Below are 27090 nucleotides of genomic sequence, written 5' to 3' on the forward strand. Positions count from 1 at the left end.
ATCTACGTGATTTTTGTGCTGATGAGTAAGCAAAACTTTTACTTTCTTTTTTTACATCTAGCATAACTTTTACCTTCTGTGTCCTTATATCATCTTTTTCTCCCTTTACTTTCTTTGCTGGCTCTTTCTTTTGAAACAAATATTATGTAAGAATTAGATGTTTCATTTTATTGTTGAGCCAAAAATTAGTCTCATAACAAGTAACAAGCTTAAAGAATACGAAACTTGTAGAGCTGAAGGCCAATTATTAAAAATCAAACCTAACTTTGATATAATACTACTTTAAGTAAAATGATTGATCCAATGGTCATCATCATATATATATTCGTATCACACACTTTATAATACAAAAAGGTAATTAGTGAAGAGTGTACATTTGTCATTGTTCTGATAATTAATGTATCACCAAAATAAGCAGTGGAAACGTTTAGTTTAAAGAAGTTTAAATGCCCTTTGAAATATCCAACCATCTCTATCTTCCATCTCTTTAGGTATGGTATGGCTATATATAAACAGCTCTATAATGCTTTGAAAGGCTACTCACATTTTTTCTTTTTTATTTTATTTTTAGCTTTGTATATATAATGAATAAAAAAATTAAAAATATATATTAAAGTGTTAGTTTCGCTCAATTACAACTTCAATCGACTATTTTGATGTCGTCAACGTTTCAGATCTCTTTTTTTAAGAGACTAAAATAATCAACGTTTCAAATCTAAATGCATGATATTTTCCTTCAAAAAAAAATGCATGATATTCCGAACATTTTAATATAGTCATATTTAAATGGGATGAGAGTAATATACTTTCGCCCTTTATTATTTCTTTATGGAAACGAGTACCCTAAGCGCACTATTTAAAGGTCTAAATTAGTAAGTTAATAATCTTGGACTTTCTTTATTCCAAGATTAAATATAAATCTTGCGTAGTTAGTTTGTAAACGAGTTAAAGGACGTCGAATGAGTTTGAAGATGAAAGTGTTGAATTTCGATCCCAGAAAACTAACTATGTTACTGACATATGTGTATAAAAAAACAAGAGTATATTGTCTAACTTAAAACAAAATAAGAAGATATTACTGACATATGTGGATAAAAAAAAACAAGAGTATATTGTCTAACTTAAAACAAAATAAGAAGATATAGAGATTTAAAACATTAGCAACACACATTTTACCACACACTTTTTAACACAACTTGTTGAAATTCACATGAGTCTCACCAAATCATGTGGGTCCTATATAAATTTAATGGATCTCATTTGAATTTTAACAAATCAAAGAAATTGCGTTGAAAAGTGTGTGTTAAATGTGTTCTAGCATTTCTCAAATAAATAACATTAAGACCTAACAAAATAAATAAATAATATTACGAAAAAAGATCCCATACCCAAAATAAATAAATGGACTAACCTATATCACATGTTTCACATAACTATCAATTACTACATATTTCAACCAACTTTATGATATTATTAATGTAGTATAGAAAAAAAGTGTACTACTACAGAGTGTACAAAGTGTACCTTCAAAACGAGTCGGACACCAGACATCAAATTGAGTGGAATATTGTAGAAAAACAGAGTGTACCTTCAAGTACATAAAATCTTCCTAGAAATGCTTACCATGTTGTCCTTCAAAAGCCGCCACTTTAAGAGTCAAGACAAAATTACAAAAGCAGTGGAAAAGGCACGTCACATATACATATATACATACAACATATACATACACATTCACATACATCTATTACATTACATGTGTCTTTGTATATCTATATATTTTGGAACAAGAAAATAAAAACAGAGGAAGTGCTCTGTTTTCTCTGTTTTCTTTGTGTGATATAAGAGATATTCACATAAAGGTTACAACTTTGCAGCATCAAAATCTTGGGTTTTGGCTATTATGGCTGATAAAGAAGAAGCCATGCATGCTGTTTTGAAAGAAGCTGTTGATTTGGTACCAAGAAAAAACACTCATTTCTCTTTTTACATTTTAATTTTTTTTTTTTTTTTAAATTTGGTTTTGTATCATTGATCATAAAATTGTTTGTGTAACAAAAAAACTCTTTTTTGCTGTTTTTTTTTTAATGAATTATGTGGTTGGTAAGTTCTTCTGAGTTTATTTTTGATATTTTTGGTATTTTAGTTTTATTACTCTTATTTTTGTAATTTCTAGTTTTTGTTTGATTATGGTTTTTTCTTTGTACTATTTTTATTTTATTTATGGTTAAGGTTACTTGAATTTCTTTTCAGGAAAATGTACCAATTGAGGAAGTGTTTCAAACTTTGAGGTGTGATTCAAATGGACTCTCAACAAAAGCTGCTGAGGAGAGGTTGGCTATCTTTGGTCACAACAAACTTGAGGAGAAGCAGGTGTGTTTCAAATTTCAATCTTTGTTTTTGTTTTTTGTTTTGTTTAGTTTTTCCTCTTAAAAGATCCTTTTTTTTCCCTTATGTTAATGTATGATATGATTCCTATGTAGTATATACACTTCATATTGAAAGTGTGTCTGGTGTCCGACTCGTTTTGACACTAACACATGCGATTACATTCAACGGTTCCATTTTCTCAAATTACTAGTGTCAGTCAGTGTCGTAGTATCTTTGTCTGTGTCAGTGTCAGTGTCATGTCCGGTAGTTGTGTCAATGTTTAGTACGATTCTATAAACTTTGATTGATAAAATTGTCTTTTTGTTTTCACCTTTTTAGTATTCTGTGGCTTTATGTCTTCTGTTGTGGCTTTTGCAGGAAAGCAAGTTTTTGAAGTTTTTGGGATTTATGTGGAATCCTCTATCATGGGTGATGGAAGCTGCAGCAATCATGGCTATTGCTTTGGCCAATGGAGGAGTAAGCTTCCGAACACTTTTACTTATTTATTTTTGTTGAGAATATTTATTTTGATCATGGTTTTAAATTGCGGCTGTGGCTGTGAATCTTTACATTGCAGTGAAATGCGGTCAATGCAATTGCGATGTTGTTGCTTAAACCTCGAAATGCTTTATATTGCTACCGCAATTGTGGTTGTGAAATTTAAAACAATGATTTTGATTTTGAAGTGTGTGGATGCACATTATAGGACAAAAACTTTTAGAAATAGTTGTAGGAGGTTCTTTTTTGGCATTGTATTAATATTTCTTGATTACTTTTTATCTTCTTATTCTTTAGAATAAACCACCCGATTGGCAAGACTTCGTCGGTATCATCACACTTCTTATAATCAATTCCACAATAAGTTTCATCGAGGAAAACAATGCTGGTAATGCTGCTGCAGCTCTTATGGCTCGCTTAGCACCAAAAGCTAAGGTGTTAATCTCTCAGTTTCTTTTTAACTGTCGCTTTTATAGAAAAGATTTGTTTCTATTTATTCATCGTTTTCAAAATTCAATACAATATTAACTATTGTTTCGTCAATAATACTCTTAATTATAAATTTAGGTTCTTCGAGATGGGAGATGGGTGGAGGAAGATGCTAGCATTCTTGTTCCAGGCGATATAATTAGTGTTAAGCTAGGTGATATTATCCCTGCGGATGCTCGTTTACTTGAAGGTGATCCGTTGAAGATTGATCAGGTGCAACTTGATACGTTTTCTCTCGTTTTTCTGTATCGGTTTGTTATCACCATTAATTTGTTGATAACTAAGATTCTGGTTTTCGGACGGTTGTAGTCTGCACTTACAGGTGAGTCTCTTCCGGTCACGAAAGGTCCCAGTGACAGTGTTTATTCAGGCTCTACATGCAAACAGGGAGAGATAGAAGCAGTTGTTATTGCAACCGGAGTTCATACCTTCTTTGGCAAGGCTGCTCATCTAGTCGACTCCACAAATCAAGTCGGGCATTTTCAGCAGGTAAATTGAATATCAATCTTTTTGAAACTAAGCGTGTTTTTGGTTCTGCAACGGTGAAAATTAATTTCATGTGTGTATACATAATTACATTTAATATGTTTTACATTGATACTTAGCATTACTTTGGGTTCCTTAAACAGGTCCTAACTTCAATTGGGAACTTTTGTATATGTTCAATTGCTGTGGGAATGATAGTTGAGATCATTGTCATGCACCCAATTCAACACCGAAAATATCGTCCAGGGATTGATAATCTACTTGTGCTTCTCATTGGAGGAATTCCTATTGCCATGCCTACAGTTCTGTCAGTTACAATGGCAATCGGATCACACCGCTTAGCTCAGCAGGTAGACATTAGTTATTCATTAGAAGTAGTTGCTTGAAGTTCACTTTTCATCAACTAGATGACTTTCTCTGAGAGCTTATGAAGACAACTTATATACATGCTATAAGTCGTTTCCATAAGTTTTCCCGAAGAGTCCCACAAGTACTTATATCAATAGATAAGCTCAAATAAGTCAACGTAAACATGTCCTATATCATTTATGCTTTTTGTGATTATTGCAGGGTGCTATAACTAAAAGAATGACAGCAATAGAAGAGATGGCGGGTATGGACGTATTGTGCAGTGACAAAACTGGAACTTTGACTTTGAATAAACTATCTGTTGACAAGAATCTTATTGAGGTTAGTAATAGTAAGTTTTTGTAATGCGGTGGTTTCTGACTATTTTTTTGTAATCCTACAGAAAGTGTTTTAAATGTTTATTTTTTATAGATTTTTGCTAAAGGAGTTGACGCAGATACCGTTGTTCTCATGGCTGCTCGGGCTTCCAGAGTGGAAAACCAAGATGCTATAGATGCTGCTATTATAGGGATGCTAGGTGATCCAAAAGAGGTATACTTTTATCTCTTTTCATGCTTCCAAATCATCACATAAAACTTGCTATTCAAATTAAATGCTGCTATAGTGTTTTGTGTCAATAGGATATCAGTAATATTATTTTTCTATCTCAAAAAAAAAAAAAAAAAACCTACTCTAGCCTTCCCTTTCCTCATTTGGTTTGTTGTAAAGCACCACCGACACTTCATATTTAAGGTGTGTCTATTGTCTGACACGACACATGTGATTGCATTCGAACACTTCTATTTTCTTAAATTATTATTCGTGTCTATGTGTCAGTGCTTGCAATACTCTCTCATTTTAAATATAACATATTGGTTAATGACTTTGCTTTATAGATCATTTATTACTGAGATTTTTTTTCAGAAAAGTGTAATTAGATGTATATCTTGTTTTACAGAATTACTCAGTCTATTATATTCATTTTTCACTTAAAATATATTCACTTTGAGCTTGTATTTGTCCGAAAATTAGGCAAGGGCTGGTATTCAAGAGGTTCACTTTCTTCCCTTCAATCCTACTGACAAGCGGACAGCTCTAACTTATATAGACAGTGAACGTAAAATGCATCGTGTCAGCAAAGGTGCACCAGAGCAGGTATCTTTCTTATCATCCAAGTAATTGTTTGTGTTAATATCACCACTTGACAATGAAAGTGATTCATACATTTCTTCTTTATTAGATTTTGAATCTTGCACATAATAAGTCAGAGATAGAACGCAGAGTTCATGCAGTCATCGATAAATTTGCCGAGCGAGGGTTGCGGTCTCTTGCTGTAGCCTACCAGGTATATGTTTCATATGCTCTTGATGCAACTTGAATTGAGCAAATTCAAGTTACATTGGATGTTCTTACTGACTGAGTTTATCATTATATCCTATTTCTCAGGAAGTTCTTGATGGAAAGAAAGAAAGCCAAGGAAGACCTTGGCAGTTTATCGGGCTCATGCCTTTATTCGACCCACCTAGACATGATAGTGCAGAGACGATAAGTAGGGCATTAAATCTTGGTGTAAATGTTAAAATGATAACAGGTTTGTGTCCTTTGCATGTTATTGGGCATGTTTGGATAAACAACTTAATTAAGCGCTTATAGAATAAGCATTTGGAATTAATATGTTTCGCACTACTCGGTTTTTCTAACGTGAATGATAATTTAATGTACTTAAATTTCTTCTAGGTGATCAACTATCAATAGCGAAAGAAACAGGACGCCGTCTAGGAATGGGAACTAACATGTACCCTTCATCAGCTTTATTAGGCCAGAACAAGGATGAAGGAATTGGCCTCTTACCAGTTGATGATTTGATTGAAAAAGCTGATGGATTTGCCGGTGTTTTTCCTGGTATAATATTTTTCCTTTCTCTGTAAATTCTTAGTATCTCCACACATCAATATAATAGCGGCAACAAACTAGAATCCATAAATTATTGTGAAAAAACAGCAAGAGAGAATTTTTCTGAGTGTGATCGAGTGATTTGCACTCAACTGATCTTCGAAATAATAAGTACACTTTACGTTTACAAGGACATTAATAGCATAGCTATTTCTATTTATTTTCATGTGATAAAATTGTTCAAGTATTTTTTTTTTTCCACTTGTTTGACATGATGAGTTTATTTATTCCAGAACACAAATATGAGATCGTGAAACGTTTGCAAGCTAGGAAACACATATGTGGAATGACCGGTGATGGTGTTAATGATGCTCCTGCTCTTAAGAAAGCAGATATTGGAATAGCTGTTGACGATGCAACTGATGCAGCTCGTAGTGCTTCCGACATTGTTCTAACAGAACCAGGTCTCAGTGTTATCATTAGCGCCGTGCTGACCAGTCGAGCAATATTCCAAAGAATGAAGAATTACACAGTGAGCCTACTTTCAGTTCTAACATCAAATGGAATTCTGTTTAAAGTTTTACATTTTATTTATTTACATATTTATTTTGTTTTGCACAGATTTATGCAGTTTCGATCACGATCCGTATTGTAGTAAGTTATATAATCTTATATGAGACATTATTCTTACTGAGAATTTTCTATTGTTGTAGCTGACTTCAGAAATTTTATGTGACAGCTTGGTTTCATGTTACTGGCACTCATATGGCAATTTGATTTTCCACCATTCATGGTACTGATTATTGCTATTCTTAATGATGGTAAATAACTTAATTTTTCTTATGACAAATTTGATTCCCCTTTTTACTAGTGAAGTCATGGCTGTATATATCGTAGTTGGTCCTTGAAATTGTAGGACCGTATCAACCTAGTCCTCACATTATTAATATTTCAAAATGATCCCTGGAATTACAAAATGTTGTAAAGTTTGTCTCTCAATCTGGATCTTCTATTAAATACATCCTTGATATTATTCACTTAATATCAAGTTCATCGCCGACATCACAAACTTATGTCATTATTATAGTCTACAAATAATAAGGGTGAGAAGATCCTGATCAATATTTTGCAATTTCAGCAATCATTTTAGAATATTGATAATGCTTGAGGCTATATTGATATTGTCCTACAATAGCAAGAACTAAATTGGGAATTTACTCGAAGTCATGGATATTTAGGTCACCGTTACAGACTAATTAATGTCAAAACCTGTCTTTTTAATCAATTTTTTTTCTCATTATAAGCTTTTTATGATTTCTTGAATATGTCAGGTACAATTATGACAATATCTAAGGATAGAGTAAAGCCATCTCCATATCCAGATAGCTGGAAGCTGGCAGAGATCTTCACCACTGGAATAATTCTTGGTGGTTATTTGGCTATGATGACCGTTATTTTCTTTTGGGCAGCATATAAAACAGATTTTTTCCCTGTAAGAAACTTTTTCATTTTTTTAAATAAATCAAATTAATTGTATCCTCACTATCATGTTTTTATACTAATTAAATGACGTAGTAACACAATATTAGATTCATATGTAAATTATTTTTACACCGACGGTGTATAGAAATTAAACTAATTAATTTTTGTTTGACAGTTATATTCATATCTAAAGTGCAAATCTGTATATTCTATGATGTCTATTTCTTACTTTCAGTTTAATAGTTATACTCATTATGTAATTTTCAGAGCACATTTGGGGTCTCAAGTCTTCAGAAAGAGGATAGGGATGATATTAGAAAGCTTGCCTCAGCAATATACCTACAAGTTAGTACAATTAGTCAGGCCCTTATATTTGTAACGCGATCACGGAGCTGGTCTTTTGTTGAGCGACCGGGTTTGTTACTTGTAGCAGCTTTTGTTATTGCTCAACTGGTGAGTACAGTCAACATTACTATTTGCATGTGTTCATTGTGACTTGTGAATATAACCATGTTTATCGGTATCTTGCAATACAAGAAAATTCGTATCTCGATTCTATACAAAATTGAAGTCAATCAATACGAGATATATATTTTGAGCATGAATCTCATATTGAATCTCCACTCATCATTATGTTGAATCTCGATTCACTATGATGAATTCCGATCAATTTCAATGAACTGATACATGTGTTCATTCGCTTTTTTTGTCAACTTTGTATAATCAGCTACTTTTATTCTTTCATTTGATTTGTCTTGAAAGTTATTTTGTGATTCCTATATGATATATCAACTCATAGTTTAGCTATATCACTTGTTTTTACTTGAAAATATCACATTTTTACTGGTAATGTATTCTACGATTCATAAGGTTTGATTATGGATTCAGAAAGTAGTTCTTATTCGTGATATAAATCATGAATATAACAATGTTATAATATCTTATTTGGTTTGCAGATAGCTACACTGATTGCTGTTTATGCAAACTGGAGTTTTGCTGCAATTGAAGGGATTGGATGGGGTTGGGCTGGTATTGTTTGGCTTTATAATCTCATATTTTATATTCCACTTGATTTTATCAAGGTCATAATTCGATATGTATTGAGTGGCCGGGCTTGGGATCTTGTTTTTGAACAAAGGGTACGTGTTTCCTTCTCTATCGGTTAAATTAGAGTAACGGCTTGTTGAATTAGGTTATTTAAGCTTATTTATTGATATAAGCACTTGTGAGACTATTTGAGAAAGTTTATGGAAATAGCTTCTAACATGTTATAAGCTGTTTTAGAAAAATTTATACATAAGCACTTGTATGATAAGCATTTATAGCATAACGCTCAATTAACTTGTTGGCTGGTACTTAACTAGTAGAATGAAATTTTTTTCAGATTGCTTTTACTAGGAAGAAAGATTTTGGAAAGGAAGAACGTGAACTTAAATGGGCGCATGCGCAAAGAACACTTCATGGTCTTCACCCGCCAGAGACCAAGATGTTCAGCGAACGCACAAATTATACAGAGCTTAATCAGATGGCTGAAGAGGCTAAAAAACGAGCGGAAATTGCAAGGTATACAAGCATGCTCCCACATTATCTATATAAATGGATTCTAACCTTAAGTGCTTATTTGTTTCTACTACCAAAGAGTGAATAATTGCTTCTAACTTATGTTAACATCTTTGTTGATTTTTACAGAATTAGAGAGTTGCACACACTCAAGGGCCATGTTGAGTCAGTGGTTAGAATGAAGGGTCTTGACATTGACACAATACAACAAGCATACACTGTATAAAATGTATCCCTATGCTTCTTTTAGTGGTGTGATGGGTATATAGGGCATAAAATCGCACCGACATTTTAGATTGAAGGCGTGTCTGAGGTGTCTGACACTACACCAACATATCTGGTTACAATAACATTGAGTTGCTTCCATTCTCTCAAATTATTAATGGTTACGTCGTGTGTAGTGTCTATGTTAATGCTCCTTGCAATTTTGGAGGATTGTGTGTTTGTCTTTGTGTCAACTCTTGTAGATATGATATCATTGATAGCATTCTTTAATAATAATAATAATAATAATAATAATAATAATAATAATAATAATAATAATAATAATAATAATAATAATAAGAACAACAACAATAATAATAATAATAATAAAGTTGTTAATTTTGTCATTCCCTTTTCAAATAACATTGGAAGTACGTAATAAAATGTGACGCAGTACGGAAGCGTAGGGTTAGCAAGCGCTAAACCTAGATCGAAAAGAACAAGTTTGCAAGCGACAAACTTGTGAAAATAGGGTTGCAAGCGACAAACCTATCAAAATAAGGGTTCCGGAATCCACCAGAAATTGAGAGAAAATCTCGAATAATTTTATTGAATCAAAAAGTGTGCTTCTTAGGCTACATAAGTTCTGCTTATATAGTGAAAGAAATAACAAACCCGTGGGCCAAAATAAAATAAAACGAAATAATAATAGAAAGTTCTAGAAAATTACTAAGATTTGGCTAAATAATAAATACTACTAAATTACTAAGAAACCCTCCTGCATCAGTCTCCTCCACCTCTGAAGAACTCGACCTCGAGTTCTCATTCTGATAAAGAGCTTCCCATGCATGTTGACTCCTTCAATGAAAAAGAGACCACCCTCCTGGATCCCATTGAGTGAAATGTAAGTGTTTGACGGGTGGGGAGTCTTGCCTTTGATCAGAATATAGACTCCTGAAGTGAACCAAATCTACATGCAATTCCTTGAGTTCAATGTGACGGCAGTGATGCGGCGGTTTTGCTGGCGGTCGATTACCACTAACTCCAACAGGCCAATAAGGAGTTTTAGTTTCAGCATCTAATCGTTGAAGAATAGACGGATCAGCCTTCATGATAGAAATTGATAAACCTTCCATATCAAGAGAAGTCATAAATGACCATGTGTATACTTGATCAACAATCAATCCACAATCTCTTCCAAACCCACTCATCTTGTAACCTCCATAGAGAATGTCATTTCCAAAGGCAAAGTAGCAATTAATCCAAATAACTTCTGTTCGAATGGACCTTGATACGGTGCTTGCTATATCCAAATTCTTTGTCACAGTTACTGCTGCTAAGCCATATCTTTTATTGTTGACACTTTTGATTGCTTCCTCAATAGTATTGAACTTCATGAGTTCCATGACAAGTTGTGTTGTATGCATGGCCTCCTTAACATTGGAGAAAATTGTAGGCTCATTGTAGTAACTCTTGTCTCCAATTTTTTTACTACCTGTCGAAAGAGTTGCTACATCTTTCTTTCCATGCTCAATATATGAAATAATTTTTTTAAATTGCCTCTTGTCAACCTGAGGACCTTGTTGAACTTTAGGATCAAAAGGATCACCAACAGCCCAAGCTCTTGCTTTGTCCACTAACTTCTTCTCAAATTCATCATAGATTCCTTCTTGAACAAACACACGAAAACCCGCAACACAAATTTCTCCCTTGTTAAATACGATGCTAATGAGAGCAAGTTTAGCTGCTTTATCAACATCAGCATTATAAAAAATTAAGAGGGGTGATTTTCCTCCTAATTCAAGTGAAGCTGGTTTCAAATTACTTCTAGCTGCAGATACCATTATTTCATGTCTTGTTGAACCAGTAAAGCTAACCTTACCAGTTCCTGCAGTTGCACCAAATCCAGGTACTACATCGAATACTCCATCTGAAATTCCAGCCGGTATGGTCTTTAACGAACTCTCCGTAATAGCAGCACGGTTAATAGATTCTCTTGGAAGATAAGTGTTTGTTCCAGGTAGTTGCATTGTGCTTGACCAAATACCATTGCACCTTCTGTTTTCAAGTAAAGTAGAGCGATTCAATGTATGCAAATGTCCTCCAACTCCACTTCTTAAATAGGATGCATCTGAACTACTACTTAAGGCTGCTGCCATATGACCTTGTTTGTTTTCCACACAACTAACTCTTTTTAGGTAGAGTCTATACTTCTGGAGACGGCTGGCCGCCTTCACCCATGTCAGATTTTCAACATTCATCAGTTCAAGAATCTTTTTCGGTACAACCTTGTCAATGCCTAATTGATTAACCCTCTTTTCAATTGCTTCTCTAGTACTCCCATCAATTTCTTCACGTGTCTTACTTTGCCATTCTTGATATTTTGCTAATAGAAGAAGTGCCAAAGTTAACAGGTTAGATGTTGTATCTTTTCCAGCAAAGTAGGTTTTACATTCATCAATAATTTCATCCAGTTGTAGTCTATCTTCGCCACCAACTTCATTCTTGTAGAAACTCATTAATGAATTTAGTACATTTTTTGTATTTTCTTTAACACTCCTCTTGGTTTCAATCAGTTTGCGAATTGATTCACGTGTCTGTTTATCTAGTCTCCACCTATCTTTGTTCTTCTTAGTTGACAAATAGCTAAATCCAGGGATATGGACACTTCCGACTGCTTGTGAGAAAAGATGCATCTGCCGCTCTTGTAATTTGAAAATATGTTTGCCCTCTTCAAAACTGCTGTTAAAAACAATCCTTGATATAACATCTGCAGAAAGATCAGGAAGGTCTCTGTGCACGTTTATTTTTATGCTCAATAGACTTATTCGCGCCGCAATTAAATCAGCCTTCAATACACCTCTATAACAAACAATATTCCACGGCACCCATGTCCAGCAAGAAGCCTGGCCGGATGGACACTCCATCACTAGGAAGGAAATCGACGACGGCGAACTTAGCGACACTGCAGGATTGTTGTCGTCATGATAATTGTTACCTTGCACTTCCTCGAATTCAGATGACTGGTAAGCACCAAAAATCAATGACAAGTCATCAAAAGATGTTGTGAATGAATCTTTCTTCGGATTTGTTTGTTGATTTGCGGTAGCAAGTGGTTCCTTCTCTTCTTTCAAACAATCATCGTTGTCTGGTGGGTCTGGTGGTGGCGGAGAGGGAACTGAGTCCGATGGATCTGTCCCAAAAAGTTCGAGATTTCGACAAGGTGATTCTTCTGCTGCTACCTCCTTGGTTACGACACATTCTTTAGGGAAAAACTCCAGTTTCATTAAAGGTTGTACATCATGAATTGAACCGGCATTCAGTTCATCTATTTGTTGAGAAATTCCTTGCTGAAGTTGTATAGGAGAGCCCGATGGTTTTTGCTCCAGACCATTAAAAGCTTCTGCTTCAATTAACATATTAGCAGAATTGGGAATTATACCATCCCAATCACAGTCTGAACTTTCACCCTTTCGATTGATCAGACTTGTTCCTTGAATATGCAACTCAGCCTCAACTGAATCGGATATATAACCTTTCCGAGCATATGCATCATCTGATACAACTTCACCAGACAATTCCAAAAGTGTGTTATCCTCATCACCATAAAGTGAAGGATCATAACCAGGACTACCACAATTATCTGATGCCAAGCAATGATCATTAAGTATCAAGTTTTCTTGATCTGTTCGTTTCAAATGCTTTTGTTCCTCTCTTTTGTCATCCACTTCAGCCAGAACACAGTCACTAGCCTCATGATGCAAATCTACACCAATATGCTTCCCATTATTTTGCAAGGAGCAACCAATTACATCGTTCTCAGTTTGATGAGCATATGATTCATTTTGTGTTGTCTCCATTGATAACAAGTATGTTGAATTATGAAAATTGGCTTCATTAATGATATGATCCGCCTCTTCAGTATATCCACCCTTCACCGGCGGTTGATACATCCGTGGCGACGAGAGTTGCTTCCTCTCCAATTTTTCAATTGAAACAAGCGGCGAGAGAGACAATCTACCGCGAGAGTTAAATCTTTCATGCATCAACTGCTTCATCCTTCTCCAAGTTCGAATAGGGTTCTTTCTTTGTCTCTGTCTCTGAACAACGAGTCTATCCCACCAAACAGATGCGGTACTTTTCAGTTTGGTCGCAATCATCTTAACCTGCTTGCTTTCCGGGACGTCCATGACGTCGAAAAATCTATCAACATCAATCATCCAATCCAAAAATTCTTCTACATCCATCGTTCCGTAAAACAATGGAATATCCGCCTTTACGCGGTAATCATGGTGATTCCCACATCCATCGCCATCAATAGTCTGTTTGTTATTACGAACCCTAATAACCGGAATTGGTTCTCCTCTCCTATTCAAATTGTCTCTATTGTTGTTGTTGTTGGTAATGTTGGCGATGTTATTCAGGTTAGTTGTTAATATCGCCATTTGTGCAGCCAAAGCATTAAGGGCCGGGGTAAGAGCCGCGACAGCCTCTGCTTTCTTCACCGGTTGATCTCCCATGGCTGATCACGTTAGGAAAAGAACAGGAGAAACCTGCTCTGATACCAACTGACGCAGTACGGAAGCGTAGGGTTAGCAAGCGCTAAACCTAGATCGAAAAGAACAAGTTTGCAAGCGACAAACTTGTGAAAATAGGGTTGCAAGCGACAAACCTATCAAAATAAGGGTTCCGGAATCCACCAGAAATTGAGAGAAAATCTCGAATAATTTTATTGAATCAAAAAGTGTGCTTCTTAGGCTACATAAGTTCTGCTTATATAGTGAAAGAAATAACAAACCCGTGGGCCAAAATAAAATAAAACGAAATAATAATAGAAAGTTCTAGAAAATTACTAAGATTTGGCTAAATAATAAATACTACTAAATTACTAAGAAACCCTCCTGCATCAAAATGAAAAGACTAACTTTTTTTTATAATTAAAAGTAGAGTTCAATAGACATGGACACAGTGTAAAATAGTTTTACATTGACGATGATCTTTAACCGTAAATAACATGTCTCAAATTCAAACCAAACTGGTCTCAAGGGCTTAATTAAAGTTTTAATATGAGAAGAAACTAATTCTCATTTTTTGGCATTCACACAATATCCAAACTCTTAACTCCTAACAATGATTCATATTCATTATATTTTGCATTCTTATCAATGCAACTATTATAATGAATGGAACAACCTTTACTACAGCAACTTTTGCAACCTTCCCAAACAAAATAAACATAGAAAACCAAACTATTGCCTAAAATCATAATCCCAAAAATGCACAAAGATTCATTGAAACTCATAAAAGTTGAAAACTCACAAGCAAATCCCAACATGATACTACTCAACAAAACCCATATCCGAATTTTAATGTTACGTCCCTTAGAAGAATATTGGTCAGATAGAGATAATTTGTGATACAAGTTTGACCAATAGTCCAATAAAATGGAACCAAAGTAAACAAAAATGACAAACATTATCATAGGTATGTCATTTTTGTTGTATGCACGGTAGATTGTTGTTCCACAACTTATTGTCAAGTTGATGGAACATAAAAATGGTAACATACTTTGAACCATTTTGTTGGGATTATGCATTTTAGAAAGTAATAGTTGTGATGAATACGCATTGATAGCTTCTTTCTGAGTGTTCATCGAATATTTTTTTGTGTAAACTAGTTATCCTCCACGCGTCAGTGCTGGTGCTAGTTTCTCAAGCCAGATAGGACCAGAATGTGCGGTTAAATGACGATGTGATACGTAATATGTTGGCAAAATGAAATTTGTGAATGTTGAAATTGAATAAGATTGTGTTGGAGAAGGATTGTGATGAGAAGATTGAGGTGTTGAGTTTGCTTAAATGTGGTAGTGAGATATGAGAAGTGAACACGCGTGTTACTTCTTGGAAATTTGTAAGATGTTTCCTTTGATTTCGTTTTCATGATGTTGTCCCCTAGAAACATCAAAGAAGTTGCTATGTTGGAAGGCTAAATTTTCCTGTGAGAAAAAGACTATGAGTGCTTATATACTATGTGGGATTTCTAGGAAGGTTCATTTTTAGACTCTGGAAAAGTGAGTGTGTCCTACATGAAATTTAAAAGAAATTAAGTTTTTAACTTTGGATTCTCTTGCTAAAAAAAAAAAAAAACTTTGGATTCTCAAATTCATGAAGAAAAAAAAAATTAAAGTCGTTCAAGTTCTTCTTCCTTCCAAACACAAGGATGATTTATGATTTATGCTATCTTGTATTTAAAAGTCATTTTAGTCCCTTTTAAAAAACAAAGTAATTTATCTTTAAAAAAATTATTTTGCTTGTATGTATATACGGCCCCTGCATCTGCGAAGTACTAATCTATATTTAAAAATAATATTTATAGTATTATAATAATTAGGATTTTTGGGGTTCGAACTTCAGTCTCCGCATATAATAATACTCCTTCCGTCTCAAATTATAAGCAAAAAAAAAAATCACACTTATTAAGAAAACTAAAACATAAGAATTTGGAGTATAGTTTTTTGTGTTTTCTTTGAAAAAAAGTTTTGTATAAAGATGTAAAAACAATTTTTATTGGCCATTGGTTATGGAAAAAATGAAAGAGAGAGAAAATTAAATGTAATTTGCATTTAATTTTATATGAGAATAAACAAAAGTTTTTCTTGAAAAAGAGATTTTTTTAAAAAAACAAGATTAAATAGGATAAAAGTTTGTCTTTTTTGCTTATATTTTGGGACAAAGAAAATGAGTTTTTTTTGCTTATATTATGAGACGGAGGGAGTAGATTATACACCCTCCGGTCACTATTATAAGCAAAAAACTACATTTTAGATTCATTCATTAAATGATGTATGTGGTTTAATAAAGACCACATACATCATTTAATGAATGAATCTAAAATGTAGTTTTTTGCTTATAATAGTGATTAAAGGGTGTACTTACCAATTGAGTTATGCTCACAATAGATTATACTTCTTATAACGTTAAAAAAAAAATACTTAGAAAAATTGGATTATAATTAGTGAAATAAATGAAAATGGAATATTATTCAAAAATAAATAAAATTGAAAATTGAAAACGTATATCATCAGCCCCTTTCTCTGTCTCTAGACTCTCACTTTCTTCCACCGTCGCCGTCGCCGTCGCACACAACCGCCGTTCTGGTGAGTTTGTTAATCTTCTGCATTTTATTTTACACGAAGTGCTTACTATAAGTGCGTATACCATAAGCGCTTATCATATATATGGCTTATACATTTTAATTGATTCGGACATAAACAGTTTACATTGTTTATGAATAAGGTGTAAGCTGTTTCCATAAGTTATTCTGGAGAGATTATGTAAATCATTTGAAAATAGCTTACGAACATGTCATTAGTTGTTCTTGTAAGTTGTATCAAAAAGTTTCACAAGTGCTTATTTAAGCCCAAAATCTCCCAAGACATGTGGAAATACGGCATATAATTTCATTCATAATTAGGATTTGTTAGATTAGCTCTCAGGGATTATTTCTATATCACTATGTCCCTGTTTGGATAAACAGTTTAATTTGCAGCATAGAGCATAAGCGCTTATCATGATAAGAGCTTATGATAAAAGATTAAATTAAATTGCTTCTATAAAAGCTAAAAGCTGAAGTAGCAGCGCTATAGCTTTGTTGCTTTGCGGAAATAGAACAACCCGCTATTTTTCTGTGATCCACAATTGATATCACTGCGAGTATTTTTCTTGCATTGCAGCTAGCGACTAAGGGTGAGCCAATTTCTGTTTTACATTAGATGATACTTTAGAAAGGTGAAACAATCCAACTTTGATGAGCTGAAATCTAACTCTCCCAAGTTGAATCCTAGTCCAACGACGAGAACCCAGTCCTACCGTCATTCACTCTTAAATAATTTTTTTCTGTGATTTTCAAGTTTTTGATGTACTTGTGATTTATGGATATGTTCATCATTTTTTTAATTATGATGCTATGGTTCTGGTTTGGTTTGATTGTATGTAAGAATTGAAATTGAAGCAATAGAGGAAAACTGTGAATGATTGATAAACCAGAAAGAAAAAGTTCTTTGATCTATGAAAACTCTGAAAATGTTCGATTGATTTATCTAAATTGTATATGATATATGGATTGTGCCCTAAGAGACTCATGCCCTCTGAACTAACTGTAACCAAATTCATATTCTGTTCCAGCATTAATTGATAAACATAATATGACCAATAATGATACACTCATAACTCTGGTTATAATTGTAAATTTGAACTACTTTTGGGGTAATTTTTTTTTTTTTTTGTTTCTGTGTTATTTATTTGTTTATTTATCAATTTATTTTTAGGGCTTGCTTGGAGGTAAAGTTGAGTTTGATCCCAAAAAAGGGTTTCTGAGTGCATCATTGTAGCTGTCAACCACCTCTGTAATCCTCTGTGCTGCCGTCTTCAACATTCCAAATCTCCAGTCACTCATCGCTGCAGCTCAACGCGTCGTTCAAAAGCTGGTACTCACAGTCGTTGTCATCCCTTTCTAGCAATCGTTCTACTTCTCCATATTCACCAGTTTGAAAATCTCGCCAGTCCAGTTCAATTTGATTGATTGAATTCCAGACCCATGGGGAAGAAAGGAAACACAAATAAACTCCCAAAATCAGAATCAGGATTTCGAAATCCAATTAGTTTAAGAGAAGCAGCCACCGGAAAAATAAAAACGAAGCCAATCACTAACACAAAGTCACATTTGAGAATTGAACACTTGAAAAAGCTTGCGGTATGGGCCACAACTGACCCTTCCTTACTGTCTTTGGCTGCCTTCTATGGTAATCATTTGGCCGCCGTTACAGAGGCTGCTGGAGTACCTCCTGATCCTTCTTTAATCACTTGCCAAAGGTTTGTGTTTATTCTTAATGTTTTTCGTTTTTGCTTTCTCTATGCTTAGTTAATTATACCCATCTGTATTGCAATGCATTATTAAGTTTTAGTGGTCACTTTATTGCACTGACAAGAACACCGTACAGGACACCGACACGTTGATATTGATAATAAATTGATTAGTGAAAGTAATTGAAACCATATGTATCGTTGTTGTGTTGGACAGTGAACACACATGCCTTTAATCTAAAGTATCAGTGAAATATACTCCTTTGACTTACTTACCATGTATTTTGAAGTGTTAGAATTAGCATTCCTGTGGTATATTGTTGAATCCTTTGTTAACAATGTAATTTGATAGAATCAAAGAGTGGGTATGCGATAGCTCTGTCGTTATCTGGATCTTACAATATATGCGAGTTGTGTGTTGATTAGAAGCAAAATTGAACTTAATTGGTTAAGAGTGTAATTTCATAGAATCAAAGAGCATGTATGTGATAGTTCCATGGTTATCTGTTATATTTCATTTTAAAAAAAAATATTAACCTTATTGATATGACTCTATGTGGTGTCATTTTAGACGCGAATCGTGAATTCAGATCCATTCTGATGAATCTCAGCTTGCCCATGAACTGTGTATCCAATCACTATCTTTGTCACCTTTCTGTTGGCAGCCACTTTCCTTTTGTTATTTTGATTTATGACTGAAATCTGGATATATTTTGAAGTTTGTATATGATGTGTAAGCTTATGTTTTTGCGCATATAACTTGTTTTTACTTAAAATGTATATTTTTTTATTGATCATGTATGCTACAATTCATAATAAGATTTGATTCGTGATTTGAATCTCGATTTCATATCCATGGACAAGAACAATTCCAACCGCTTAAAAATGTTTTAGTATTATTAGTAAAATTTGTTTATTTGTTCAACATTGAATATTTTATCAGATTTCCCTTCTTAGGTTCTCTTTTAGCATTTTATACTTGGAAATTTTACGGTTCATGAAATGTGTTGATCATTCTTTGATTTTTCTGCAGGTGTGAAACTGTTCTTCATCCCGGTTTTAATTCAACTGTACGAATTGAGAAGAATAGATCAAAAGTCAGTCATAGGCACAAGAAGTTTGGCAGTGTTGCCCAAAACAATGCCGTGTACAAGTGTCATTTTTGTTCACATCATAATCTCAAGAGAGGTACCGCTAAGGGACATTTAAAAAAAATATGCCCGACAAAAGACAAATCATCCTTAGAATCAACACCTGCTACAAAACCCATCATGCATGAATCATCAAAATTAGAGAAACATGTTGTAAGCAAAGATGAAGCCGGTGAAATACATGTGGTTTCTTCAAAAGTTGTAGTTAAGGATGTTGCCAATTTGAATGGCATGGAAACTCCGCCATGTACAAGTACACCAACCTTGTTAGATGGAAAGAAACGGAAGAGAAATAGTTCCGCATCGAAGAACACAATTGAAACTCCAAGCATGTCTGCAAGAGTAGAAGTAGCAAAAACTCAGAGTACATCAAGCAAAAGACGGAAAAAATCCTGGACCAGTTTAAAAGAAATTGCTCAAAGCAAAGAGCATGATAACAGTAGAGTTGCTAATTTGGCAATCCCATTCTTTTTATAACTAGGAAGATTTCTGTATAGATAATTTCTCTTAAGATTGAGCCATAAGTTTTTTTGTTTTCTCTGCAAATTTCACTTTCAAGCATTTTTGTTGTTTTCGATATGTTTGATGCTCTATTGTACGAAAACAATAATTGATTAAAACCTTGACTGCACATTGGCTACAAAAGTAAGTTTTCTTTTTGTAGTGAGAATTTTGTTTTACTGAAAACATATTTTGGTACTCTCTTTACGCACTTTGTTGATTTGTTCCTTATAACTCTAAAGTTAAGAACTTCTCTGCATTTGTGTATATTAAATCAATTGAAAAGCTGTTTGTTGTTGCATTGGAGTGATCAGTTATGTTATGGGCAATGAGTTTGTTAATGTATTTTGTGATCTCATGCTGGTTTGGTTTGAAAGGGTTTGTGATTCTACTCCTTCAACAAAGTAAAAACTAAAAAGTTCAATTGGGGAGGCTATAAGGTTATCTGCATCTTTTTTTTGTTGTTGATAATATCTGTTTGATATGTGCATTTGACATGACCAGTTTGACAAAATCATAGTGACACCGTGATTTTGTTAAGGCTCAAAAGTGAAATTTTTGTCAAAATCATTGTGAATCAGTGATTCCGACATACAGACCACTTAGGATACACGACGAGTTTGACAAAATCATGGTGAAGTCATGATTTTGTTAAAGCTCAGAAGTGAAATTTTGTCAAAATCATGGTGACTCAGTGATTTCAACATACAGACCACTAATCCAAACTTGTACAACACCATCTTGATTCTTAGCAGCCATGGTTCTAGGCATAACTCATAAAATTCAACTTTTTTGGTTACAACTATAGAACTAGCCTATTGATGCATATAAGTTCTTAATATAAAAAATATTTTATCCTGTGAAATAAAAATAAATTAAATCCTAAAAAAACATATTGGTTTCAATGACATTTATGGCCATACAATGACTTTAGCCAACCTTTTAAAGGCATCCTTTGATGAAGGGCAACATGAGAATGATTGATTCCAATGTCTCTTCCTTTGTGGATTGGATTACTGACATAATATTCAAAAAAGGTAACCTACTAATGAGTTCTAATGTCAATATATGAAACTGTTTTCACCTAATAATTTTGAATCCTTGTTTTTAACAACTTATTGCGTGCTCTCTTACGTTCCCATGCATATTTTAAAGTTTTTATATTTTTTTTATGTGAATCGGATATCATCCGCGCGTAATTGTTGAGACTAATTCTTCCAGTCTTTTAGAACTCAAATGAGTGGCAACTCTCCCTAAGAGTTTTAACATTGTTGTATTGTATGCCCAAACCTAAATTCGAACCCATAACTTGGGTTAAATTAGAAGAGGTATGTGTCATCTCATCTAATCACTTTTGGGTAAAGTTTTTATATTATTATCATTTACAAATTGATGTTATAGAAAAATATTTAACTTTTTCATTCAATATTGAATACTCTTTTTTTACACACATTTGAGTTTTATTCTTGTACTATTTTTTGTGTTTTATTCTTGTACTATTATTTGTCTTTTTCTATAATATTTTTAATCATTTATTTTCTCATTACATTTATTTCTTTCTCTGCAATAAGTAATTAAGACTATTGCTAATAAATAATTTAATAAATAATAAAAATGTTAAGTTGAACTTTGAAAACAACAAGTAAATAGGATAGAATTTTCTTGCAAGTGAGACAAATAAAAAATACAAAAGTATGTATAATAGGATAAATAGAAGTATCATAAACAATTATTAAATTAAATAAATTAATATATTTTCATCTACATAACAGTATTAGCCGGATGTAATTATTAACTCATCTGCTTAATTAATTGATTAGCTTCTTAATCATGAACAGTTTTTCCACATGGAAACAAGAACATTGTTAGTGGAATAATTCAATGAGCAAAATCAAAGTCATATATTATGAGTTCCAATTAACTAAGTGGTATCACTGTTTCCAAAGACCAAAAATATTATAATTTTATTCTGAATTCGAATCCAACTTTAAAAATATAAGGGTGTTTAATTTTTTAAAAGAGTTTTGTCATCCATTAAAATCTTATCCAACTCGATGAATTAATTACGCGCATTTGATACTTAATTTACACCAAATAAGTGGTAATACCGTTTTCAAAGACCAAAAAATCATATTTTTATTTTGAAAATGTAGCAATGTCAAATTTGTTAAGAGAGCGTTTTTTTTTTTAATTCATCATAGTCGTACTCGACTCGAGTTATTAACTTCCGTAGTTGTACGTGGAGGATATTCGGTCCACAACAAGTGACAATACTATTTCCAAAGACAAAAAAAAATGATATTTTTGTCCTTTTCTCTCTCTTGCCCATGCTGCCCAACTGCCCACTTTTTCATATTTCAAGCCTGCCCAAACTGCCCGTATAAAGAAAAACAACTTTCCCTCTGTTACAAGCACTCTCTCCCGCTTTCTCTCTCTCCTCAAAATTCCACTTTGCTTTCTAGTTTGGTCTCATTTCACAAATGGGTTTGGTTTTGTTTGGTTTGTTTTAGGTTTTGTTTTAGATTGTGTTTAAGATTGTGTTCATTGATCCTTAATAATACCATGTTTCAATACTATGATATTGTCCTTTTTTTTTGTATAGTCAATGATGATGTTTTTTTTTAAGACATGAATTGAATTATTGTTTTTTTATTGGTTTTAATTAAAGTTTGAGACTTTATGGTATGAGAAATTGTTTATAAGAGTTTTTTGAAGATGGGGTTTGGGAATAAGAATGCAATTAAAGCAGGAAGTTTGGAAGTTGATAAGTCAAAGGTTGATGATGTTGTAAAGAAAGAGAGAAGAAGATGTTGGTTTAGATTCAGTTGTGTTGGATGTTGTATACCTTCAAGATCAAAATTGGATAGGTCAATTTGTTGCAATGGCAATACTAGTACACAAAATGGTAATTTTGTTTTTCCATATGATTTTGTTTTTTAGATTCAGAAATTATGTTCCATTTGACATCAATTAATTTAAGATGTATGGTTTTGTTCAAAAGATTCATTAGTAAGTGCTTGTTTAGATTTAATGAAATTGTTTTGGAGAATCTGAGTTCAAACAATCTATGGCCGAAGTTTGTATACCTCTCGGCCGAATTCTAGATTGCTAGGCTCTGCTTTCCCTGAGAAATGGAGAATTAAGATGAAATTTATATATACTTTTGTTCATAAGATTCCTTGTTAAGTAGATAGATGTTTAGATTTGAGATGATTTTGGCGGAATCATGGTGTGGCACTGTGATTTTTTCAAACATTACACTTTTGAGCTTCAACAAAATCACAGTGCTACCCTGATTTTATTAAACTCGTCGTCAACCAAACATGCACTAATTTGTGATGCTTAGGCTGGCTATAAGCTGGACAGGACCCTAATATGTTTGGATCGGTTTAATCGAGCTTATATCTACCAACATAAATACATGCAAGACTATTTAAAATACCTTATGAAAATACAAATAGCATGACATGTCCATTAGCTGTTTTCAGCTTATTTCCATAAACTCTTCAGGATAGCTTAAGAAAACAGTTTATACTTTATAGCTTATATGAGATCAGTTTGTCTTTATTTTATCTCGTTATTGAAATAGTTTATACATAAGGACATATATTATAAGCGTTTAAGCTATAAATGCTTAATTAAACTAGTTATCCAAACGGAGCCTTATTATTATACAAGTAAGTTGATCTTGTAATGGAGTTACGTAAAATCAAGCATGCTATTGTCAGTTAATGTAATAATGGTCTTTTTTCCTCTTGTTTTTAGGTGATAATAGCAAGTCAGTAATAATTCAATCAGAGGAAAACAAATCTACATCTGAAACAAACACGAAGGAATCAATTGGTCTTGTAGATTCCTCTACAACAACTAGTAATGGAGAAAGTATCTCTTCAACTTCAAAATTCAGCGAGGAGTTGAAGGTTGCTTCTTGTTTAAGAAAATTCACATTCAATGGACTTAAGGTAGCAACTAGGAATTTCAGACCAGAAAGTCTTCTGGGTGAAGGAGGTTTCGGTTGTGTCTTCAAAGGTTGGATTGAAGAGAATGGAACTGCGCCTGTGAAACCGGGTACCGGACTTACGGTTGCAGTTAAAATCCTTAATCACAATGGACATCAAGGTCACAAAGAATGGCTTGTATGAAACTTATATATCCTCATCAAAATTTCCTTCCAAATGTTTTTGTTTTTCGCAATTCTAATTGTTTTTCTTTACTACTTTTTCAGGCTGAATTAAACTATCTGGGCGATCTTGTTCATCCTAATCTTGTTAAATTGATAGGTTTCTGTATTGAAGATGACCAAAGATTGTTGGTTTATGAGTTTATGCCGCGAGGAAGTTTGGAGAATCACCTCTTCAGAAGTACGCTACTAACCTTTTTATTTCTATTTTATGTCTTCACCACTACTTATTTATCGGTGTGTAATACCTTGCAACTCCATCAAGTCTTTGCACCTGATAAATACGTTCTCGAGTTGAAATTTGTCAAAACAAAACATGTATTCTAGCATATTAGTAACTATAATTCTAGTTTTAGATAGAGAACTAACTCGCACGACTCAATTTGGAATCTAAGGAATTCATAACATTGCTTTCCTTATTCATAGACTCTTCCAATGCACATGAGGCCTGTTTGGATGGGCTTATTTAAGCTTATCTACTAGCACAAGCACTTCTGATACTATTTAAGAAAGCTTATAGAAACAACTTATGGCATTTCCATAAGCTGTTTTCAGCTTCTTTCCGTAAACTCTACAGGATAGCTTATGAAAATAGCATATAGTTTATATGAAAACAGTTTGAATTTATTTTATCTTTTGTTATAGAAATAGCTTACACATGAGCCCTTATATGATAAGTGTTTCATTAAGCCGTTTATCCAAACAGTCTATTAATGCAGAAATGGTTTCCTTACTAATCGTTGGAGTCCAAAAATATAGTAAAATGGTCCTCTTCCAGTAATGCATTTGTTTTATGATCTTTAAAAAATTCATGCATAATTGATTAATTGTTTGTAAAGTAACAACCATGTTCTATGATGAAGGACCCTTGCCTCTACCTTGGTCTATAAGAATGAAAATTGCACTTGGTGCTGCAAAAGGTCTCGCTTTTCTCCATGAAGGAGCTCAAAGGCCCGTGATATATCGTGATTTTAAGACATCTAATATTCTATTAGATGCGGTATGTAAGTGAAATAAATAAGCAAGTGGATTTTAATTATTTCTTATTCATCCTCCAACACAAAAACTCAGAGCTACAAAATTGCTTGTAGGAATATAATGCGAAGCTTTCTGATTTTGGGCTTGCGAAAGATGCTCCTGAGGGTGAAAAAACACATGTATCAACAAGAGTTATGGGAACGTATGGTTATGCTGCTCCGGAATATGTGATGACTGGTAAATTTTGCGCCTTCCTCGTTCCTTTTTGAGTATTAGTGTTTCTTAGACTGAATACTTTACTGCATGATTCTCACTTATGATAGCCAATGGTATCTGGAATTTTTTGCTCATTGAGCAGGATTTTTTCTCCTTGGTTCTCAGCCTCCCGATGTGGGTAGACCCCCACCACGAACCGTTTTGTTCATATCAAAAGTTGAACTGATAAATACGATTTTTTCTCAATTACATAATACCTTCTTTTTTTTGCCTATTAGCTTGTTTAATTTTGATTAATTACACTCTGAACTCAGTTGCAATTGTTGGAAGAAATTGAAAGTGATCCTACTGGATGATGAAATGCTTATACTTTTGATACTAACATGAAACTCCTAATTCTGTTTAGGTCATTTGTCATCAAAAAGTGATGTCTACAGCTTCGGAGTGGTGCTGCTTGAAATGCTCACCGGTCGACGATCTATTGACAAGAAAAGACCGAATGGAGAGCACAATCTGGTGGAATGGGCAAGACCTGTACTTGGAGACAGGAGGTTGTTCTATCGAATCATCGATCCCCGCCTCGAAGGTCACTTTTCGATTAAAGGAGCACAGAAAGCAGCACAACTAGCTGCTCAGTGCCTTAGCCGCGATCCAAAATCTAGACCTTTGATGAGTGAAATTGTTCATGCTTTAAAGCCTTTGCCAAACCTTAAGGATATGGCCATATCATCTCATCAATTCAAGATCGCACGCGTTGATCGTACCATGTCCATGCCTAATTCTAAAAACGGTATTAGAACTGATTTAGCATCTTTACCAAAGGGTCAGCCGAAAAGGACCATGTCAAGTTCAAATTATGGATATGGTTCTCCTTATCCTCGTCATGGCAAGTCTCCGAAACCTATTGCGTAAGAATGACTCTTCAGTAACTTTAATTCGCTATCCTCGTCATTTCAACATCAACTGTTTTTTTTTTATCTTGAGAGTTTCTCTGAAACCTGATGGACTCATTAAAGACAATCTTGTTCACTGTTTATTCTCAAATTGGAACGAGACAATTTGATATTATAATATGTAGCACCGCCGACACGTCATATCAATTGTGTCTGACACCACCCCATGTAGTTAGTTACATTCAGTTTCTTTCATTTGCTTAAATTACTATTTGTGTCTACGTGTCAGTGTCGTGTCTGGTATCTTTGTTAGTGTTTCATAGGTATTATATAGCAAGGACTGGATTGATAGAATGAGAAGAGCTAACTGTCATACATATAGGGAAATGTTATTCACTGAACTCACATTACTTTTCCACCTTATAATTCTTCCTTTCATAATGTATTTTTGTAAAGAAGAAAAAGGTGATGTTAATTCATGTAAGTGATAGACTTTTATACGATGATTCAACAATATATACATTTCAGTAAATGTATGTACTTATTAATGTAACTAGATGCTATACTTGTTTGAGAAACATTGTAGAGTTTTGAACAACTCAAGAAGTGTAGGTTATTTTCTTTTCTTTTGAGGTTTATCCTATATTGTTAGCTTCTTCGAAAAGAAGTGGTTTGTTTGGATTGACTTATTTAAGTTTATATGTTGACATAATTACTTGTGAGATTGTTTGAGAGTTTATGAAACCAGCTTATTTCCATAAGCTTTCCATGGTAACATATGGAAAAGGATCGTAGTTTATATAAAAACAATTGACTTTATTTTATCTTTTATTATAATAATAGCTTATGCATAAGCACTTGATAAGCTCTTATGCTAAATCTGCTTAATTAAGGTGTTTTCGCAAACAAGTATCCTTTGTTAGATGGATTTTTGTCTATTGCAAATGTGTTTAGTGTCATTCAAAATAATTGTCAAAACTCTA

The 27090-nt window shown here is 33.6% G+C and overlaps 4 protein-coding genes across 4 annotated transcripts; 3 read left to right on the forward strand and 1 right to left on the reverse strand.

The window, feature by feature from the left end:
- The first annotated feature begins 1751 nt into the window (after nucleotides 1-1751).
- On the forward strand, nucleotides 1752-9499 carry LOC146912367 (plasma membrane ATPase 1-like). Its single transcript, XM_085720450.1, has 21 exons — nucleotides 1752-1954; nucleotides 2251-2370; nucleotides 2746-2844; nucleotides 3163-3300; nucleotides 3433-3567; nucleotides 3664-3843; nucleotides 3984-4190; nucleotides 4411-4530; nucleotides 4621-4740; nucleotides 5221-5343; nucleotides 5429-5533; nucleotides 5635-5779; nucleotides 5926-6090; nucleotides 6375-6613; nucleotides 6703-6735; nucleotides 6821-6902; nucleotides 7413-7573; nucleotides 7831-8016; nucleotides 8520-8702; nucleotides 8948-9126; nucleotides 9253-9499. Exons 1-21 carry the CDS (start codon nucleotides 1901-1903, stop codon nucleotides 9347-9349), a joined length of 2871 nt encoding a protein of 956 aa, XP_085576576.1. The 5' UTR covers nucleotides 1752-1900; the 3' UTR covers nucleotides 9350-9499.
- Nucleotides 9500-9771: 272 nt separating this feature from the next.
- Nucleotides 9772-15415, reverse strand: LOC146912368 (uncharacterized). The gene has a single exon (XM_085720451.1). The coding sequence runs from the start codon at nucleotides 13845-13847 to the stop codon at nucleotides 10188-10190; it is 3660 nt and encodes a 1219-aa protein (XP_085576577.1). The 5' UTR covers nucleotides 13848-15415; the 3' UTR covers nucleotides 9772-10187.
- A 951-nt stretch (nucleotides 15416-16366) lies between these two features.
- Nucleotides 16367-19984, forward strand: LOC146912369 (uncharacterized). Its single transcript, XM_085720452.1, has 3 exons — nucleotides 16367-16483; nucleotides 17654-18197; nucleotides 19222-19984. The coding sequence occupies exons 2-3, from the start codon at nucleotides 17923-17925 to the stop codon at nucleotides 19814-19816; spliced, it is 870 nt and encodes a 289-aa protein (XP_085576578.1). The 5' UTR covers nucleotides 16367-16483; nucleotides 17654-17922; the 3' UTR covers nucleotides 19817-19984.
- A 2269-nt stretch (nucleotides 19985-22253) lies between these two features.
- On the forward strand, nucleotides 22254-26705 carry LOC146912370 (serine/threonine-protein kinase PBL34-like). The gene is made up of 6 exons (XM_085720453.1): nucleotides 22254-22745; nucleotides 23606-23976; nucleotides 24066-24201; nucleotides 24884-25020; nucleotides 25112-25235; nucleotides 25621-26705. The coding sequence occupies exons 1-6, from the start codon at nucleotides 22556-22558 to the stop codon at nucleotides 26124-26126; spliced, it is 1464 nt and encodes a 487-aa protein (XP_085576579.1). The 5' UTR covers nucleotides 22254-22555; the 3' UTR covers nucleotides 26127-26705.
- The last annotated feature ends 385 nt before the right edge of the window (nucleotides 26706-27090 follow it).

This window comes from Medicago sativa, chromosome 6 (assembly GCF_051527215.1).
Source record: "Medicago sativa cultivar Bolivia chromosome 6, Bolivia_mono, whole genome shotgun sequence".
Taxonomy (NCBI): Eukaryota; Viridiplantae; Streptophyta; class Magnoliopsida; order Fabales; family Fabaceae; genus Medicago; species Medicago sativa.